General features: G+C 38.8%; 1 protein-coding gene across 6 annotated transcripts in view; it reads right to left on the bottom strand.

Moving 5' to 3' along the window:
* LOC136864211 (tRNA:m(4)X modification enzyme TRM13 homolog) overlaps nucleotides 1-21,022 on the bottom strand; it is a 397,328-nt gene that overhangs the window by 231,787 nt on the left and 144,519 nt on the right. For 4 of the 6 annotated variants that reach the window (XM_068226212.1, XM_067140912.2, XM_067140913.2 and 1 more), the window contains exon 4: nucleotides 15,350-15,679. The exons of 1 other annotated variant lie outside the window; for it this stretch is intronic. In XM_068226212.1, coding sequence (XP_068082313.1) covers nucleotides 15,350-15,679 — 330 coding nt within the window. The remainder of the gene's footprint in view (nucleotides 1-15,349; nucleotides 15,680-21,022) is intronic. One more of the 6 variants, XM_068226213.1, reaches the window with a different exon arrangement.

Here is a 21,022-nt window from a genome sequence, read left to right as displayed (position 1 = left end):
AAAATAGCATTTAAAACCACGCACAACAGCACCAATTATACACAACTCCAAGACAGTCAATAACAACAATAAATACAACCAATCAGGAGTTTACCGCATCAAGTGCAACAATTGCGAAACAAGTTATATTGGACGTACAGGCAGAAACTTCATAATCTGCTACAACGAACATTTAAACGCAATAAAACATCATCACTTTTCATCAATAGGTCAGCACATCGAAGAATTCAAACACAGATTTACGGACATCGAGAATGATATGAAAATACCAAACATAAATTCTAAGGGCCCTCTGCTCAACATAACAGAAGATTTTTTACATTTCCCTAGACCAATACGCTAATCCTAACTACAATATAAAAGACATTACAGAAAAAACCAATATCATCTTTAATAAAGTTATTCCCGTCCTAAAAAATGATTACCTCAAAATAGTTAATAAACAGGACACAACACGTTCCAAAAAACCGCTGAACGACATGCCCAGCACCACCCGCCTACAATAGCCACTCTCCCTATCCCTCCATCCATACCCCTCACTACAGCGAACATAAGCCCAAGGCAAACGCGTAGCAGTACGCAGCGAGCTCTCAAACAGAATGCCACCCAACCACAACAACAGCAGTAAGTACAAATTCATATTCGCACACATCATTAAGCATTCCTTCAAACTTACAACACTTTACTCATATCAGTTTATCTTTCACAGATAATCATAGCACCGGTACACAAATATAGACAAGGAAGGAGTTACCACCAAAATCCAAATTCAATCATATCCACAAAACCAAGATTTCATCATCTGCTTCAAACCTTTAAGTACGGTACAAGATTTTGTTTACAGCTGAGCCACATACTGTCTTTGTCCACACTATTGGATAATTTAATGGCATGGGTTTTTATTATAAGCATACATGAAGACATCTTTCAGTCAAATAGAACATTCTCAAGAACCTATACCATTGTTTACGAGCACAAAATCAACCGATGTAAATATATGCTTACAAGACTCTAACATGAAAATCTGAAAAAGGAATACGCAAGACATGAACTTTTAAACCCATCAAGTGTTTTATATATTGTTTTTAGTGTTTTAAAGTGTTTAATGTGTACGCACAATTTGTTTTTAAGCTTAGGTTAAGTTTTTAATATCATACTTAAACCTCAAAAACAATTTTACTTTCACGAACTTACAAATGAAATGACAACATACATCCAACTCATACCCCCATTATAACCCGGATGTGCTAATGGATGACATCTTTTTAGACGAGTAATTCAAACCAATGTCTAATAGATATAAAACCATGATATGTCAGCTGATAATGACCACATAGGGTCAAAACTGATACTGATGTAAGTCTATATTTACAATAAACAGTACTGATAAGGTGGAATTTCTTTCTTATCCATACATATGTTAGTGGCGTGGCGATAGTTTTAGTTAATGTATATTCTACCGTGTGAAGAGTGGTTTCTCTTATATTCTGCACATCTCCCTTGATGTCAAAAATCAGCTTTCTAACCTTCCTTCAACAGCAGAAATACAGATCCCAAAATTTCCCTCAAAGGCAGAAATACGGTTTTCAAAATTTCCTTCGACGGTAGAAATTCTCCCCTCAACCTGTTGTTTTATGCCGGAAACCTTGATTTTCACCTCCTCCTTGAGGTTCGAGATGCCCCATTCCAGCTGGCTTACCCTACTATCAATCTGCTCAACTTGTCCGTTTCGACCTGATGTCCGATATCTGCTGGGTTGATTGACTGGTAACGTCACTGATTTGGGATGAAATTTTATCATATATGGTTGAAATGTTCGATTCTAGGCAATTTTCTACTCTGTAAACCTACGTGTACACTTGTGATATTTGTCCGGTTAAAAATGTATTGGCTTGAGAAGTTTTGTCTGAAATTTTGTCACTTAGTTTTGAGATTTGGTCTGCATTCTGTTCTGTTAGGCCGCAACTGACATCTGAAATTTTGCTGAAAGTTTGCAATTAACTTTCGAATTTGATCTGTTAAGTTGGAATTAACTCGTGAATTAACATCTGAAATTTTGTCATTGAATGCCTGCATCGTGGTCATTAAGGTAAAACACATTTTGGTAATGTTTACCTCCTCTTCCAATGCCGAGTTTCGTCCACCTCGATAAAAAACTTTTCAGGATCTTCCCTTTTTGTGTCCTCAGTAATTTCTTCTTTACGTTCGTGGGAAGATTTCTCTTTGCGAGTTCGTATTTAAGTTGTTATACGGACATATTTTCCAGTATCACTTGCATTTTTGTTCTGATACACTTACATTCATATTCCAAAATTTATTCTTCAGTCCTGTCGCCACGGTCGCCAATGATGTATCCACAAAAACGCACACACGAAATGCAGTCAGTTGCGTACACTATTTTACTTACAAATTATATTTACATCTTATACAAACAAGCACTAATAAGCTGCCATCATAAAAAACACTACTGTGAAGAATCAGAAGAAGACTGCAACAGATGCACGTAATTTCTTTGCTAGTTGCTTTACGTCGCACAGACTCAGAAAGGTCTTATGGCGATGATGGGACAGGAAAGGGCTAGGAGTGGGAAGGAAGCGGCCGTGGCCTTAGTTAAGGTACAGCCCCAGCATTTGCATGGTGTGAAAATGCGAAAATATGGAAAACCATCTTCAGGGCTGCGGACAGTGGGCTTTGAGCCCATCGCGCCCCTTACTGCATGGCCACCTCATCCGGTTGCATGTCAACTACCATCCCAACAAAACCAATTCACATTCTTGACTTCAAACACTCGGCTGACACGGCTTCCACACAAGTCTCATTAAATAAACTCAACTCTACTCACAAGACTGCCTCTTTATATACGTTGCCTGGCCAGGCTTCTAGAAGAATATGACATAACATGTTTTTCTCTTAAATTCAAGAGTCTCCAAGGGCCTATTTATAAGTCTTCAATAGCCTATTTATATTGTAAAGAACTTTCTACAAACTTCTAATTGAACATAGCATTGTTCTGGATTTATTGCAGTAAGTTGCACGATGATACATTGGATTATACATCATATATACAGGTAATAATAAATTATATCATATTAATTACGTGCTCTTACATTAAATAAACTCATATTAATATATATACAGCAGATGTTTCATGACATAACCTCAAAAATTATATGATCATGATTATACTAAATTAGGTTCGTACACAACTAAAGAAACTACGTAAATAATAATAATACTAAATGAATGTAAGCACTTCATAGCCATGCCTCACGAAGTAATAATAATAATCGTAATAATAATAATAATAATAATAATAATAATAATCAAGATTTGCATTATTTACCCATGAGTTACAGAATATTGTTTCCAAGTTATATTAGTCTATAGAAAGGGGAGCAGCAGCCTTTCGGAAGTTACAAGGGCCGCAGTCTAGATAATTGATTAATATGGCCTTGTAATAATACTCAACACGTGTTGATACTGCTACATCTGAAAGCAACGGGAAACTACAGCCGCAACAAACTCCCGAGGACATGCAGCCCTCTCTGTATGAATGATGTACTGATGATGGCTTTCTCCCGGGTACAACATTCCGGAGGTAAACTAGTCCCCTATTCGGATCTCCGGGTGGGGATTAGACGAGAGGGGGCGATCACCAGGACGATGGATACCGACATTCTGCGAGTCGGAGCGTGGAATGTTAGAAGTTTGAATCGTTATGGTAGGTTAGAGAATCAGCTATTTGTTTTAGGTTACACCGACACAGATAGGTGTTATGGCGATGATGGGATAGGAACGGCCTAGGAATGGCAAGGAAGAGGCCGTGGCCTTAATTAAGGTACAGCCCCAGCATTTGCCTCATGTGATACAGAATCTGAAAAGGGAGATGGATAGACTAAAGTTAGATGTACAGTAGTTGGTATAAGTGAAGTACGTTGGCAGGAAGAGCAGGATTTCTGGTCAGGCGACTACCGAATTATCAGCACAGAATCAAACGGGGTAAATGAAGGAGTTGGGTTAATAATAAAAAACAGGGCAGTGGGTAAGCTACTACGACCAGCATATGTAAGGATTGTTGTCATCAAGATAGACACCAAACCAATGGCCACTACACTAGTGCAGGTCTATATGCCTACTAATTCAGCAGATGATCAGGAAATCGAAAGAATATATGAAGAGATATTAATACAGTATGTAAAATGTGGCGAGAATCTAATTGTGATGGGAGACTGGAATGCAGTGGTAGGCCAAGGAAGAGAAGGTAATGCAGTAGGAGAATTCGGATTGGGACAAAAGAACTAAAGAGGAAGTCGGCTGGTTGAATTCTGCAGCAATCACAATTTAGTCCTTGCTAATACTTGGTTCAAACACCACAAACGACGGCTGTACACATGGACGAGACCTGGAGACACTGGAAGGTATCAAATAGACTTCATTATAATTAGACAGAGATTCAGAAACCAGGAGTTGGATTGCAAAACTTTTCCAGGAGGAGACGTGGACTCTGATCACAACTTGATAATGAAATGCCATCTGAAGTTGAAGAAGGGAAGGAATCCAGTGAGATGGGATCTAGACAAGTTGAAAGAAAAGAGTGTGAGGGATTGTTTCAAGGAACATGTTGCACAAGGACTAAATGAAAAGGCTGAAGGAAACACAATAGAGGAAGAGTGGATAGTCTTGAAAAATGAAGTCAGTAGGATTGATAAAGAAATGTTAGGAAAGAAGAAAAGATCAACTAAGAATCAGTGGATAACTCAGGAGATACATTTTTTGCTATGTGCTTTACGTCGCACCAACGCAGATGGCGACGATGAGATAGGAAAGGCCTAGGAATGGGAAGGAAGCGGCTGTGGCCTTAATTAAGGTACAGCCCCAGCATTTTTCTGGTGTGAAAATGGGAAACCATGGAGAACCATCTTTAGGCTGCTGACAGTGGGGTTCGAACCCACTATCTCCCTATTACTGGATACTGGCCGCACTTAAGCAACTGCAGCTATCGAGCTCGGTCAGGAGATAATAGACCTGAGTGATGAACGACGGAAATACAAGAATACTAGAAATGAAGAGGGCAGAAAAGAATGAAGTGGATAGAAAGTGCAAGGCAGCTAAGGAAGAATGGCTGAAGGAGAAGTGCAAGGATGTCGAAGGTTGTATGGTCCTAGGAAATGTAGATGCTGCATAGAGAAAAATCAAGGAAACCTTTGGAGAAAGGAAATCTAGGTGTATGAATATTAAGAGCTCAGATGGAAAGCCACTTCTAGGGAAAGAAGACAAATCAGAAAGATGGCAGGAACATATTCAACAGTTGTTTCAAGGTAAAGATATAGATGATTTGGTTCTGGTACAAGAAGAGGCTGTTGATGCTGATGAAATGGGAGACCCAATTCTCAGGTCAGAGTTTGACAGCTGTGAGAGACCTAAACAGGAACAAGGCACCTGGAATTGATGACATTCCCTCGAATTACTGACTGCTGTAGGAGAAACCAACATGGCAAGGTTATTCCATTTTGTGTGTAAGATGTATGAGACAGTAGAAGTGCCATCCGATTTTCGGCAGAATGATCTTATACCTATTCCCAAGAAAGCTGGTGCTGACAAGTGTGAGAACTACCACACCATTAGTTTAGTTTCTCATGCCTGAAAAATTTTAACACACATTTACAGAAGAATGGAGAGACAAGTTGAAGCTGAGTAGGGAGAAGATCAATTTGGCTTCAAAAGAAGAAGACATGAAACAAACCTGACTTAACGTCAGATCTTAGAGATTCGAATTAAGGACAAGCCCAAATACATGACATTCATAGATCTAGAAAAGGCATTCAACAATGTTGATTGGACCAAGCTATTTAAGATTCTGAAGGTGATTGGGATCAGATACTGAGAACGAAGAATTATCTCCAATCTGTATAAAAATCAGTCTGCAGTGATAAGAATCGAGAGCTTCGAAAAATAAGCAGCAATCCAGAAAGGAGAGAGGCAAGGCTGCACTACGTCCCCCGTCCTTTTTAATATTTACAAACAGCCAGTAAAGGAAATCAGTGAGCAATATGGAAAGGGAATCACAATCCAAGGAGGTAATCTAAACCCTGAGATTTTCCGATGATATTGTTATTTTATCTGAGACTGCAGAAGATCTCGATAAACTGCTCCATGGTATGGACGAAGTCTTGTTTAAGGAGTACAAGATGAAAATAAATAAGTCCAAAACAGAAGTAATGGAGTGTAGTCTAACAAAGGCAGGCAATATTAGATTAGGAAATGAAGTCTTAAAGGAAGTAGATGCATATTGTAGTAAAATAACTAACGATGGCAGAAGTAAGGAGGACATAAGATTCAGACTAGCACAAGGAAGAGCTTTCTTAAGAAAAGAAATTTGCTCACTTCAAACATTGATATAGGAATTAGAAAGATGTTTCTGAAGACTTTCATCTGGAGCGTGGCATTGTATGGAAGTGAAACATGGATGATAACTAGCTCAGAAAGAAAGAGAAAAGAAGCTTTTGAAGTGTGGTGTTACAGAAGAATGCTGAAAGTGAGATGGATAGATCGAATCACGAATGAAGAGATAATGAATCGAATTGTTGAGTGAGCCATCCTACTTCGTGTGCTATACATACTGACTTTGCAGTTTTGATAAACTTACTTCTTCATCTCTACTCTGCATATATTTTCACATTTAATCCTCCACTCCCTCCCGCTGATATTCGTCTGGTCGCCATATTTTATGCTCATGTGTTACCTGCGCTGACGTCATACGTCACCAGCTGAGCTGTTTGTCACTATACACTTTCTTGAATGATCTCTCCGTCTATATATTCTCGCCACCCTGCCTAATTCAGCGGGTGGAATCGAGACTGGAATGAGCACAAGACCTCGTCGAGGCATGAGATATTTCTCTGTCCATCCCTTCGCTGCTGCTACCACCTATTTATTTCAATTTTAAGTCTATTATTCTTTTCCTCAGGCATCTTGGTGTGAGTTGGGGGAGTGCTCTACACTTTGTGGACAATCAAGATACTTATGCTAAGAATTTACCTGTATTCATGTCAAATTGCAACAATGGAACTGGATGGTCGTCTAACATAACCTCTATACATCTGACATACACTTCGCGTTGTGTTCTTTTGGTATCCTATTTCTCCCAGTCCGACCCATTATACCATAATTTGTACTACGTTCGTATCTTGTATAAGATTTCACGTCATATTTCACATTTTTATGCGCATGTATTATTATGGAACTTGTCACGATCACTACAAATCCTAAGCATGTACTATGATCCCTTGGAACTAGTTTTCTACTAATGTTTCACATTTTAAGGCATACTCATATTATTATGGAAATTGTTACGATCATTATGAGTTTTAAGCATGTGCTATGATCACTTGTATCAAGTTTTTTTCCTCACGTTTCACATCTTTATGTTAACGAATTTTCTTACAACCTATTTATTCTAAATATGTACTTGGAATAGCATGTAATGATTTTCGTGTGTATCACATCATCAGTGCATTTATCTAGCACATCTTTACCTTTAGCATCGCTGTTAGGTTTAATTATTATATTTGTAAAGTCTATTATTCATCTACAAGCTTTAAATATATTAACTTTCTTCAAGTTGGTACTGCTGTTAATTATCAGGCATGTTTTGATAATTAATGTATATCTTAAATTCACTGATATCTATTTACTTAGTATATTCCATTCTCATTGTACAGCCTTTTAATTTGCACGCTTAATCTTCTCTAATAATTATACTCTAAATTTCTTTGTACCTATTTGTACACCCCTTTTTTACCATCTGCACTCAAATATCTTACCAAGTATCAATTCAAATCTATTTGTATATTCCATTATCACTGTACAGTTTTTCAATTTGTAGTCAATTCTTTAACCCATCTGCTTACCTTATAAACATAAGTTCTGGACCTTTAAATTACTGTTTAAATGCTGATGTTTATAACTTCCATGAAAGATTGTGCTTAAATGATAATATCACTGCAACTGTTGGATCAAATGTTGTCGAACTTCCATGGAAATACCCAAAAATAACCATTTCAATGGAAAGTGCTACATTACAGTGAAAAACGTTAATACTGATACAACTATTTGCGTACCTGTTTGTCTCATCACACACACTTTGCCAGAAATCATCATTAAGAATTTTATTTAAAAAATGCATTTAGGCGTAATTTTGATATTTTGAAAAACAGGATTTACCCCAGGAATTCTAGTGAGTGGTATTTTGGTAGGAATACCTTGCAATGTACCGGCAGATTCCCATTTCCACTCTTCAACTTTCTGCTTTTTCTTACGGTGCATTGGAACATTTACGTTCATAATATTTACATCTGCTTCTTCACTCGTATTACTAACTCTAACTACTAACTAACTACTAATCGTTTTCATTCCTCCCCTGAAGGGGGAGGCGGGCCTGTTAGACGGTGACGCCGTCTCTCAGGCCGGAAGATTTGTTACGGTGAAGATGTGCGGAGAAGGTGAGGGGGTAGGCGGCCGTGGCCTATACTACGAACTGTCCCGGCATTCGCCTTAGTGCAGGAGAATGGAAAACCACGGAAAACCATTCTCAGGACAGCCGACGGGTGGGACCAGGCGTGAAGTCCGGCACTGTGCCCCAGGCCCGTCTCCCGAATGCTGAGGCGTACAGTCACGGTAGAGCCGTGGCCAACTTTCCTCTGCTCGGTTGGCCGGTCAGAGTACAGAGCATATGGGACAATAACCCACTCTGCACCTACCAAACCTAACTCTAACTTCACTAAGCAGAGATAACATATTCACATCACTAGATTCACAGGAAGAACTTTCAGATATATTATAATCTTATTCACAATCACTATTCAGTAAAATATCCATGACTTCTCGCTCAGTAATAGCCTCGCACGTGCTCATCTGAATACCTGAGATCAGCTAAATGCTATCTTCAATTTACGTGGTTAATCCCCTAAACTTTACTCAATTACAGCTGAAGAGACTTTCTTCAGATATAAAGTATAATTGTAATGCCATCTGTTGAGTTCTCAATGTACTACCTTCCCTTTACAATCGATAAAGCAGGACGCTGCATTACCCCGTCGATTTCATTGTTAGGTAAGCCGGGCACAGGCTCGTGCATCCCGTCGATTCGACGGTTAGGTAAGCCAGTGGGTTAATTGTTATGATCTAAATTATTTTATATTTATTTGTGCATTCCTCTTTCTCAATCTTGACAAAAATTAATTGATATCTATTTGTATGCTCCTGCTTTTTACTGTACAGTCTTTCTATTTACAAAAAAATCCTGCTAAATTGTTCTTGCTAGAGTATATATTGTTATCTTTCTGCTGGTTCGAAAATAAAAAAATAAAAATAAATATACTTGTTATTTGTAATCCCGTTATCTTAATTTGCCCTTATAATCATCGGTCCTGACGGCCCTCTTTTTCTGAGCCCCTCTTATTTTCATTCCAATGTGCACTAATATATTATTGGGACTTTATTGATAATTAGTCTTTGTTTACATTAGCGTTACCTCTTAGGTGACCGTTACAAATTGGTAGCACAGCGTCACGTACGTACAAAATTTATATAACATGAGAGGAGATCGATTGGGCTAAATTTACGTATATAGACAAGAACGTTTTTAATATTTTAATGTGTTTAAACTCACAAGGCTTTATATATATGTTTCTTGTGTTTCTAATGTGTTCAATGTGTACGTACAATTTGTTTTAAGTTTAGTTAAGCTTTTCACTGCCATATTGGTCTTAGACAGAGTTTTAACCCATATAGTCACAAATAATATGACGAATATATCTAATCTACAACCCCATTAGACATTCGAATGCTCTAATGAACAACAACATCTTTGTGACACATACCAATGCCTAATGGTTGTAATATTGTAATGTATCAGCTGATGATGACTGCAAACAGTCGAAAGCGGTACTGATGTGAATCTGCTCATAATAAATAGTATTGATAGGTGGTACAACTTTCTTGTCTATATACAGTACGTACATCCAATCACTACGAAAATTAAACTTATAAATAATGATTGGCTAAATTTGACGAGAAGAAGAGATAGAATGATTGGACACATCTTAAGACACCCAGGATTTGTTCAGTTGGTTTTTAAAGGAAGTGTATGCGGTAAGAACGGAAGGGGTAGGCCAAGGTGTGAATATGACAAGTAGATTAGAGCAGATGAACGATGCAATAGTTACATAGAAATGAAAAGGTTAGCACAGGATAGGGTGGCATGGAAGGCTGCATCAAACCGTCTATGAACTGACGACTCAAACAACATTAGTCTATTACACTAGTGTCAATAATCAGAATTACAGTACTTTTTCATGGCACCAATATCTACTGAGATAATGGTACTAACCCTTTTCTTAAATTAAACTACACTGTTTACTACACAAAGCCTTAAATCTACAAATATTACAAATTCAGCACCGTGATTATTTTGAAAATCAGACAAGTACTTTTCGAGAAAATGTGACGTACTTAAACGTGCTTCATATGCTAGATGAGGACTGCCATGTTCGATTATCCCTACATATGAAGAATATGAGTTAGCTGTTGACATATGGAGTTGCTTCACCTTCTACTGACAAATGGGTATTCTGCCTACTGTACTCATATATACACTATGGTAAACTGTATGATTTAACACTTTAAAATTGCCATAGGTAACAGGTACATGAAATGTGGACATGCGACGGATTCTATGAGACAATATTATTATTTTACGTGACATTAAACTACACAGGACCAAGCGAGCTAGCTTCGTGGTGTGGGCCGCTTAGCTCTTCCCTTGTTGTTTGGGAAAATGGTAAGTTCGAACTCCACTATCGGCAGTCCTGAAGATGGTTCTGCATAGTTTCCCATTTTCACTTTAATAAAACCATGACAGCTGCCTTCCTGGTCGTTGACTTTTCCTAAACCGTCTTCACCGAAAACCGACCTGAGTTAGTGCTAATACTAGGAAAAAATAAAACCAAACATAACTGATGTCAAAAAGGACATCTCCCCATAAAACTGGGGCAAATCGCCGTACGTGTGTGTGTGTGTGACACGGATCGCAACACATCCCCACCAAGTTTTGAGAAAAGCATCACAGACAGAAGAAACATTAATAGCTTGAATGTTTTAAAGTAATGAAGGTGAGTATTATTTGAAGAAGTACAACTAGTACAACTTCGCTATCACCCCTTCTTAACACTCATCATAAGGTAAAATCAGAAGTGGTTCGATTCTTTGAAGAATGAACAAAAGAAAGGGAACGGCCAAATGTAAGACTTCCTCAGCTTCGCTCACCTAATACTGTACCGTCATTTAGGAAAGAACAAGGGTTGATTAAGGGAAGTCTGATAGTAAAGGGAACCCGTAGAACAACTGCTTTTTCTTTTACCTGTTGCCTACGGTGATATGAAAGGCGTTAAATCATACGTTATATCACAGTGTAATTGAGCACTGTAGAGAGAATACCTGTCAGAAGCAGGTGAAGCAACTCTGTATGTCAACAGCTAGCTCATGTTTCATACATAGCCTGAATCAAACAGGGCAGTCCCAGGCTGGCAAATGGAAGAAGCACTTGTCCGATTTTCAAAACAATCATGGTGGTGAATTTGTAATGTTTGTAAGTTTAAGACTATGTGTAGAAAACTCTGTGGTTCCATTTATAAAACCGAAGTTAGTACTGTTATCTCAGAAGATATTAATACCATGAAAATGTACTATAAAGGTTTATTCACACATATCCGTGACGTGTCAGTTCCATGAAATTGCATCAGTGTCAGTGATGATTCATATCGTTCCTTTGAATCTGACTGTCGTGTTCACACTTGTCCGGCGCAGTGCCGTATTTTCTGCGTCAGTATCAGTGCAGTATCCGTTCCGTGTTACTGAGTATTGTCGCCAACGATTTTTTGCTGTTTCACGGACGTGTTCTGCTGTGAATTTTGTACAAGCTTGTGAATATAAAATGAACGTCAAACAATTTAGTGAATTGGTTCGCATTCATCCTGTTCTTTATAATTTATCACAACCGAAATACATGGACAGCGGTTTCAAAACTGATATTTAGAATAAAATAGGAAAAGAAATGAACGCAGAAAGTAAGTACCTATTGTATTTAAGTATTGTTATACGCATAAGCTATTCATATTTTCAATTTGACATACCGGTACTGAGTGAAACGATTAAATTATATATTGAGTAGGTCATATATAGAAAGTACAATCTATATCAAAATGCAATTTGATCAATATTCTTACTTGGAGTTTCCCACACTTCTGTGCATTTTATCAAACAATCAGTTCTTCCAAGCAGCTTACACACAATATATTTACACGTATGGCTCCCAGTAGGCCTATATCACAGTATTAGGTAACTTTCCATCATGTACTGATTCTCTCTTCTTGCCATGGAACAGATCCAGCCTCTAAAGTGAAATAACCTTTGAACACTTCTCGTACATGAAAGGCGTCTTTTGTTGCATTTCCACCCTGCATAGGCAAATTTTCAAGTCTTGTGTCTTCTGTACATTCATTTGTAGTTGTTCGTTCACTTGTAAACGTATTTGTATTATTTTTTTGATGAAGTTATTTAGAATACAGGTTGAAAGTACTACGTAATATACATGTTCTGGTTTGGCCTCAATTCGCCTGCTATAAATTCTTCATTTTTGGGCTAAAATTCCAAATGTATTCTCAACAATCCTTCTGACACGACATAGGCGGCAACTGAAGATACGTTTAGAATGATTCAAGTCTTACCGTGGGTATGGTCGCATTAAATATGTTTTTAGAGGAAATGCTTCGTCACCCACAATGACATGTAGAGTCTCAATAGATGTGCCTGGCAATGCAGCATTTTCTGGTATAGATACTTTTATGAGCCTCGTTGAAGTGCTTTGCCTAGATTACTATTTCCAAAACAAATCAACCATCACTGTTTTTTTTTCATATGCGCCGATATCGACAGCAATGAAATTGTACTGCGCGTCAACAAGTGCCAACAGGACAATTGAATATGTCTTCTTGTAGTTACAGTACAGAGATCCACTATTTGAGGGAGCTTGGATTGTAATATGCTTGCCATCCAAGGCTACCAAACAATTCGGGAAATTCCAACGTGTACGAAAGTCATTAGCAATAGATTTCCACATCGCTATTGTAGGATTTGGTAACATGTCACTCACGAGATTTTTTATTATTATTTTGCAAGTATCTGTTACAATCTTGTGCACTGTGCTATGTCCCAAGCGGTAACTGAACGAAATTGTTTGTAGGGAATCTCCAGTAGCTAGGTACCTAAAAACCACTTTATTACAGTTTATTCATATATATATATATATATTGTACCCGGATGAGATGGCCCATAGGTATCATGATTTGATATTATAAAATAAATTAAGGCACATGAGAGTATGGAAATATAAACATTGTCAGTCTGGTGAAGACCGAAAGATTTCAACATAGTCAGACGAGCTCGCGACAATCTGTCGCCGAGAGTCAAGCCTGTCATAATGGTAATATATTTCCTTGTCGAAAGCTAAGAACAACAGTCCTGATTGCTACAAGGAAATGAGGGAGCGTTTATTCATGAACAAGGGCGCAGTCCGTGCGTCACGAATACGGAGAAAATGTCGCAATAAAGTTTCCCGTGCCTCTGGGCATATTATTGTTAAGTTTTGTCCGACTCGTTGGCTGAACGGCCAGCGTACTGGCCTTCGGTTCAGAGGGTCCCGGGTTCGATTCCCGGCCGGGTCGGGGATTTTAACCGTAATTGGTTAATTCCATTGGCACGGGGGCTGGGTGTATGTGTTGTCTTCATCATCATTTCATCCTCATCACGACGCGCAGGTCGCCTACGGGCGTCAAATAGAAAGCCCTGCACCTGGCGAGCCGAACCCGTCCTGGGATATCCCGGCACTAAAAGCCATACGACATTTCATTTCATTGTTAAGTTGTCAGAGGGAGATATTTAAGCGAACCGCTGCAGTGTTAGCCAATGATAAAATATCTATAGAGCTCCCAGATGCACCAACATCACAGAATAAAATATGAACTCGTTATAATAATTAAAATATTCCAACCACCGAATTGAACAGATGGGAATTTTTAGATATCATCCCCATGTTGATTAATTGTAAGTTTGATGAATTAAAATAAAGAATTCTAGGAAAAGACCCACGCTGTATTGCTATTGGTCAGCAAGATCACACCAGCATAGACGCCGACTTAGCGCGCGAAAAAGTGGAAGACAGAAATCAAGTAATATCTTCGTGATCGCCGAACGATATGAGATCAGAATACGACACGTGAATGTTTATCGCCTATATATATTTTTATTGTTATTGATTAAGGTTTTTAACATCTTTTACGAACTGATCACCCCTGAGATTAAGGCTAGTAGGGGACTCAGGAGGTGAGTGGGTGCAATATACATATATATAAAAATAAACTAATGTCTCTCAAATCTCTTTTTAGGTACATCTTGAAAAATCAGATGGAATAACATAAGAGGCAATTAGAGGAAATCTACGAAGAGAACTGTAATGAAAACTGGACAAAGGACAAAACAGATAAAACTTTACAGATATTCTGAACAGTTGAGCTTCTTGAAGAGATATTTCGAGGAGAGGGTAACTAAAGGAAACCTTAACAGTCAACAGGACGAAGGAGAGGAAGAAGAATGTGATGCCGATACACAACACGAAGACATGCAGGAGACCAGACAGGATGACAAAAAGGAACCCACCAAATAGGTTTTGAATCAGGAGTTTCAAACCCCTCCACCTTCCACAAAGTGTAAAAGTAATTCTGAAGATCCACGAAAATCGTCAGGAAAGAAAGCGGCTCTCCAACAAAGTGGTTCTACAAAATGACTGGAATACTTAATTAGTAAAGAACAAAACGCAGCCACTACCTCATCAACACCACATCCTGTTCACGCATTTTTAGCTGGTGTGGCTCCAACTTTGAAGACTCTAAGCCCGTACTACTTAAATTTAGTGAAATCTGAAATATTCTGCTTCGATACAGAAGTGTGAGATGAATGGAGGAACATTCGTATGAAAAAAACATCTCATTTGAAAGATTCGCCCTCCTCGTCAACTTCTACGCCACGAAAATGCATTATCATTTCAAGATCATCAACAAAACTCATCTCCATGTATGGCAATTCCATACAGCACAGACAATTCCTTATTGACTAATTGTTTTCAAGATTTTCAATAAACTTTTGTACTACAAATCATTGTACATAAGTTCTATGTGTGTGGTAAAGTAAATATTTGGTTCATTGTATTTGTACTGTACGTATATTATTAACTTACCTCAGGCGAAATGCAAACCGTTCTCTCCGTGTTAACGCCTTTCTCCAGCGGATGTCTTGTCGTTTTAAATGAACTTCCAGTTTACTCAGCAATATGTTAAAACAATTTTCAGACATTCTGAAATATTCAAAAAATTTAGTTTCATCGTCAATTAGTTCCTTGTACAGGGTAGCGAATTCACCATCACATTCTCTATTCTGCCATGCCTCATGTACCCACTTCCGTTTTTTAAACTGATGATGTTCCTCTTCCTCTTCATCTAGAAGTATACCAATAGCCGCCAATTCCATATCCGTAAGCTTTGACATCTCGGCAGTCACTGAACTGAAACTGAAACAATACTAATAGTGTGGATAGCCATCATTGAGATGTCATGTATGTCACGGAACTGATACGTCATGGCACTGACACGTCACGGATATGTGTGAATAGACCTTAAGTATGATTATGAGCCCCTTAGTACCATTACTGAAATTGAGAACAGAATTTTGATCTCTTGAATAGTTCACGAGTTATTTGAGGTGGACAACTTATTTGAATAACCCTGTATATATCCTTAGAGAGATATGGAAGAAAAAATAAGTTGCAGAAGATGGTCTAATCAATCAATCAATCAATCAATCAATCAATCAATCAATCAATCAATCAATCAATCAATCAATCAATCAATCAATCAATCAATCAATCAATCAATCAAATCACCACTGCTCTGCATTTAGGGCTGTTGCCCTGGTAGCAGATTCCCTATCAGCTGTTTACCTAATCTTCTCATTAATGATTTCAAGGATGTCAGAAATTAATCGAACATCTCCCTTGGTAAATTATTCCAATTACTAATTCCTCTTCCTATAAATGAATATTTGCCCCAGCTCTGTCATCATATTGTGATTCTTCCTAATTTCAAAAACATCACTCAAGCTTATTTTTCTACTAAAGCAATTTTGCACCAACTCTCTGTTGACAGCTCAGAATCTTCCCAGCCCAAAGTTTGCAACATTTTCATAACATTACTCTTTTGATAAATGTAAGAAATTTATTTATCTTCCACCTATTCAATACAACTCCAACAACTCAACAAGTTCTTCCACCTATTCAACTAAACAAGTTGTATTGAATAAGTGGAAGAGAAATAAATTTCTTACATTTATCATAAGATACATTCAATACGGATTCGCAATGATGTTTATTACTTGTAACACTACTCTTTTGTCAGAAATCACCCAGAGCAATACCATAATTGGGGTGTACCAGTGACTTTCATACCCTCTCCTTTACAAAACTGATAAAAAGGAATATAATGACGACAGAGGAATCACCCTTATTTCACATTCAAGATATTTGAGAGGATATAGGAAAGAAAACTGAGGATGAAATTAGAATATGATGATGCTTGTTGTTTAAAGGGGCCTAACATCGAGGTCATCGGCCCCTAATGGTACAAAATGAAATAACAAAAAGTACAAATTCATCCACTGACCAAAAAAAAAGTCATGAAGAATGAATGGATGGACATGAACCCAACAAAAAAACAAACAAAAGAGTGGATCAGAAAAGAAATTGTAAATAATAGTAATAATAATAGTATTACTGACCAAGGGACCACTTATAAAGCACAAGAATGCTTGATGTCTAAAGAGGGTGCAAAATCCATGTCTAAGGCCCCACAGAATGGTACATGTCGCGAGTAAAGTAGAACCATGGTATTTGTCATGTTGGGGTACTAATCAAAAGTAGCGAAGACTCACGGTGTTCCACACAAGATGGTACTACTCACAAGTATTGTACTTCGTACAGGGAACGCAGACCTATGGTGTTTCTCACACAATGGCGCCACTCACAGCCAACGCAAACCGATGAGACTCCTCACCAAGGTGTACTAATCACGGGCGCCGGTATACCCGTGGTGTTCCTCACATAGTGGGCACCAATCACAGGCAACGCAGACCGACGGTGTCACTCATATAGTGGTACAACACACAGGCTACGCCCAGACCCGCGGTGTTGCTCACATGGGTACGACGCACGGGTACTGGAAACCCCCAGGCCAGCCTCTTTACTGCTAAAAATCACAAACCTATTTCATACCTAATTTAGTGGTACTACTCGCAAGGACAGGCAACCCATGTTGTTCCCCGTATGATGGTACGAATCAAAAGTAGTTTCATGGTTCTATTTCAATCATCACTTGGTCGCCCCTTTTAGTCGCCTCTTACGACAGGCAGGGGATACCGCGGGTGTGATCTACATGTGCGTCCCCCACCTGCAGGGGGTAGTGTGTTTGGTCTGCGAGAGGTATTTTATTTCCCTCAAGTCTGCCGGCAAGCCGGTTAGGATCCCCCTATCCGCCACCTGGGACGCGCCACGTGGGAATATCACCTCGCCCCCTGCTACGCCAGCATAGTAGGTTCGTGGAAATTAGAAAAGAAAATGGAAGAACAACAATATGGTTTTAGGAAAGACAGATCAACATTTGATGTGATCTTCACACTAAGGTACATGATAGAGAAAAGGTGAGAGTTTGGGGAAGATTTATCGATGACATTTATACAGATCAAGAAGGCCATGACAGTGAAAAAATGAATTTTGTTTGGAATGCATGGAGTAAGAAACAAACAGAAGTATAAGCAAAGGTTCAAATGATAGAATCTTTGTATAAAAATGGTATTGGTAGTGTAAAAATCAATATAGGAGGAACAAAGTGGTTTGATGTGGAAACAGGACTTTTGACAGGGAAGCGTACTACCCCCAGGCTCTCCATAAAGTCATAAATTAAATCCACAAATGCATAAAACAGAAAACGGGAAGCAACAGAGCAAAGGCCCTACTGTTTGGAGATGATTAAGTGATAAGGGAAGAATGAAATGGAAGTACGCGAGTTGGCCGTGCACGTAGAGGCGCACGGCTGTGAGCTTGCATCCGGGAGATCGTAGGTTCGAATCCCACTGTCGGCAGCCCTGACGATGGTTTTCCATGGTTTCCCATTTTCACACCAGGCAAATGCTGGAGCTGTACCTTAATTAAGGCCACGGACGCTTCCTACCAACTCCTAGGCCTTTCCTATCCCATCGTCGCCATAAGACCTATCTGTGTCAGTGTGACGTAAAGCCCGTAACAAAAAAAAAGAAATAGAAGTACAAGAACAAGTTAATGTATGGAATCAGGTGACAAAAGAATTTGGAATAATAAGTATAGAGAATATTAAAACAGAAGTGATGACAAGAGGTAGGAAAGAAGGGGAAGATACTGTATGTTCAGAGTAGGCACACAATTAGGTATACCCAAGTCAGGAGACATTTATTATTTCAAATCATACTGTGCTTAATATTCATTTTAAGCTATATTTGTTTCCTAGTACATTTTTGCTATTAATCTATTTTCTTCCTTCAATTTCTGTTTAAGAAGTTCTCATTTCCTAGTACAACCAAGGCATTAAGCCATTAATACTTGAATTTGGGTTTAAATATCACATCTTCAACTTCCTTCATCCATAACAAAGCAACTCTCTGGGATACAGTACACCCCGGGAATAGGTAGACCTTGGTATTTATGGATGGTCAAGGCCCAAGCCAAGTTATATGTAAACCAACTGCTGGCAAGGGAACTACTACCATCTTTCCAAGCTTTAGTCATTACAACAAAGGTTACAAAACTATTTGCATTGGGTCACTGTACCAGTCAAACTTGACCATGACAACCATTGTTGGTTCTGTAGTGAGCCATAATTCTGGAATAAACATGAGCTCACCCACTGTACCTGTAGCACTAAGTGTGCCTTCCTTGCCAAGGTACAGAGATTACCTCAAGACCTTGAGCAGTGTCTGGATCAGCTTTGGTCACCTGAAGGTTGTTATATTTTTGGTACATGTGCCATAGGAGCACAAAGTTGGTTCAGTTTGGCAATATTGTACATACCGTAGTCACTTCTGAAATGGCTGAGTATAATCTTTAACTGTTCTTAAATGCAGCCACCTCATTTTCATGTGCTTTAGACTTTTCTCTCTCCGCGAGGACTTACCAGTCATCAACAGTGTTCTCACCTTCATTGATGTAGCCTAAAACCTCTCTAGACAGAAAGAAAAGTGAAAATATTATAAGTGAAGTTGAAATTACATCTAAAAAATCCTCCTCATAGACCATCAATCAACAAAAACTGTACATTTCACTTCCCACGCACAAAGAATGTCTGTGTCATATAAGGAGTCAATCCAATAATTCTGCAACTACAAAACTGTGGAAATAAAATAAGCGAAGTCAATGTTTTATTTTAAAAGCTCTTCTTGTAGACCAGCAGACACCAAAAACAATAGAGTTCATTATCTACATATATAAAACTAGCAAGATACCCGTGCTTCGCTACGGTGTTATACTGAAATTTATAATTGAATGCTTATCGTTTTATATATAACCCACCGATATTCGCGATCTGACTCGTTTTCTGAGAGATTACGGCAACGTTCCTCCCATTTTTCAATCCTTTCTCCAGCAATCGATTTCGTACTTCCCGGGATAGGTCCAGGTATTCCACCAGGTCAGTTGGGTCCCTAAATCTTTGCCATCTTTTCCTATAGCCTAAGCATTTTTAATGTGGATCAAATCCTTGAGGAGATCCGGCGTGGTGTCGTCTTGGGTGCCTTGGCGGTACTGAACCTCCACTTGGCGGTAAATTACATCTGCTGTCGTTGTCATTGATGACAGTATGACCAGCACCATTGTCGCCCGCAGGCAAGTGCGCAGGACTTCTGGCGATACGAATGACATACTTCCGTGCATTACTGACCTTATTACAGAGGTGAACAATTGCACGGTCAATCATATATCTATCGTTTATTTCAAATATGTTTAAATTTTTGTTTATATGCCAGAAGAATCTACTGTAATCTAAGAGGTTCTCCAAAGGAAAAGATGGCTCTTGAAAACGAACCCAGGAGAGATTTAAAATGATCGGTTTGTGATCAGAATAAGTACAGTGAAAATCCACAGCCTGTTTCCAGTCATTCAACCGGGTCAAGAATGGAATGAATTAGCCGTCCCGAAGCCTGTCGCACTCCTCTGGGGCAATGATTAAATGAATGACAAATGAAATGAAATGATATTGGAGAGTGTTACTGGAATGTATGATGACGGGGAAAACCGGAGTACCCGGAGAAAAACCTGTACCGCCTCCGCTTTGTCCAGCACAAATCTCACATGGAGTGACCGGGATTTGAACCACGAAACACAGCGGTGGGAAGCCAGCGTGCTGCCGCCTGAGCCACGGAGGCTACTTATAAGTACATTAGGAACAGTAAAATCAAATGGCCTCACCTCCGTTTTCACCCCACCACGGTTAAGTTGATTTACCTCCCCCCCCCAAAAAAAAAGAAAACGTGTTCCTTTATGTTTAAAGGAGATAGCAAATAATAATGTTCACGTGTGTTACCTTCAGTTTTGAGATATAAGTATTCCCATAAAAATAATTCACTTTTTTCACTTACACACTCCCCGCCCCCCTTAAGTGAATTGTCCGGAAAAAAGTACTTGTTTCTTTAATATTAAAGGATCTTCTAAATACTGATTATCTCCAGTTTTTAAGATATGTGTCCCCATGAAACGAATTCAACTCCTTTTCACACTCGCCCCCAAAAATGATTCTCCGCTCCCCCCGAAAATGCGTCGTTTTATTTTTAAAGAAGA

This window comes from Anabrus simplex, chromosome 2, assembly GCF_040414725.1.
Source record: "Anabrus simplex isolate iqAnaSimp1 chromosome 2, ASM4041472v1, whole genome shotgun sequence".
NCBI classification, from domain to species: Eukaryota; Metazoa; Arthropoda; class Insecta; order Orthoptera; family Tettigoniidae; genus Anabrus; species Anabrus simplex.
This window is presented reverse-complemented; position numbering and strand designations above follow the sequence as displayed.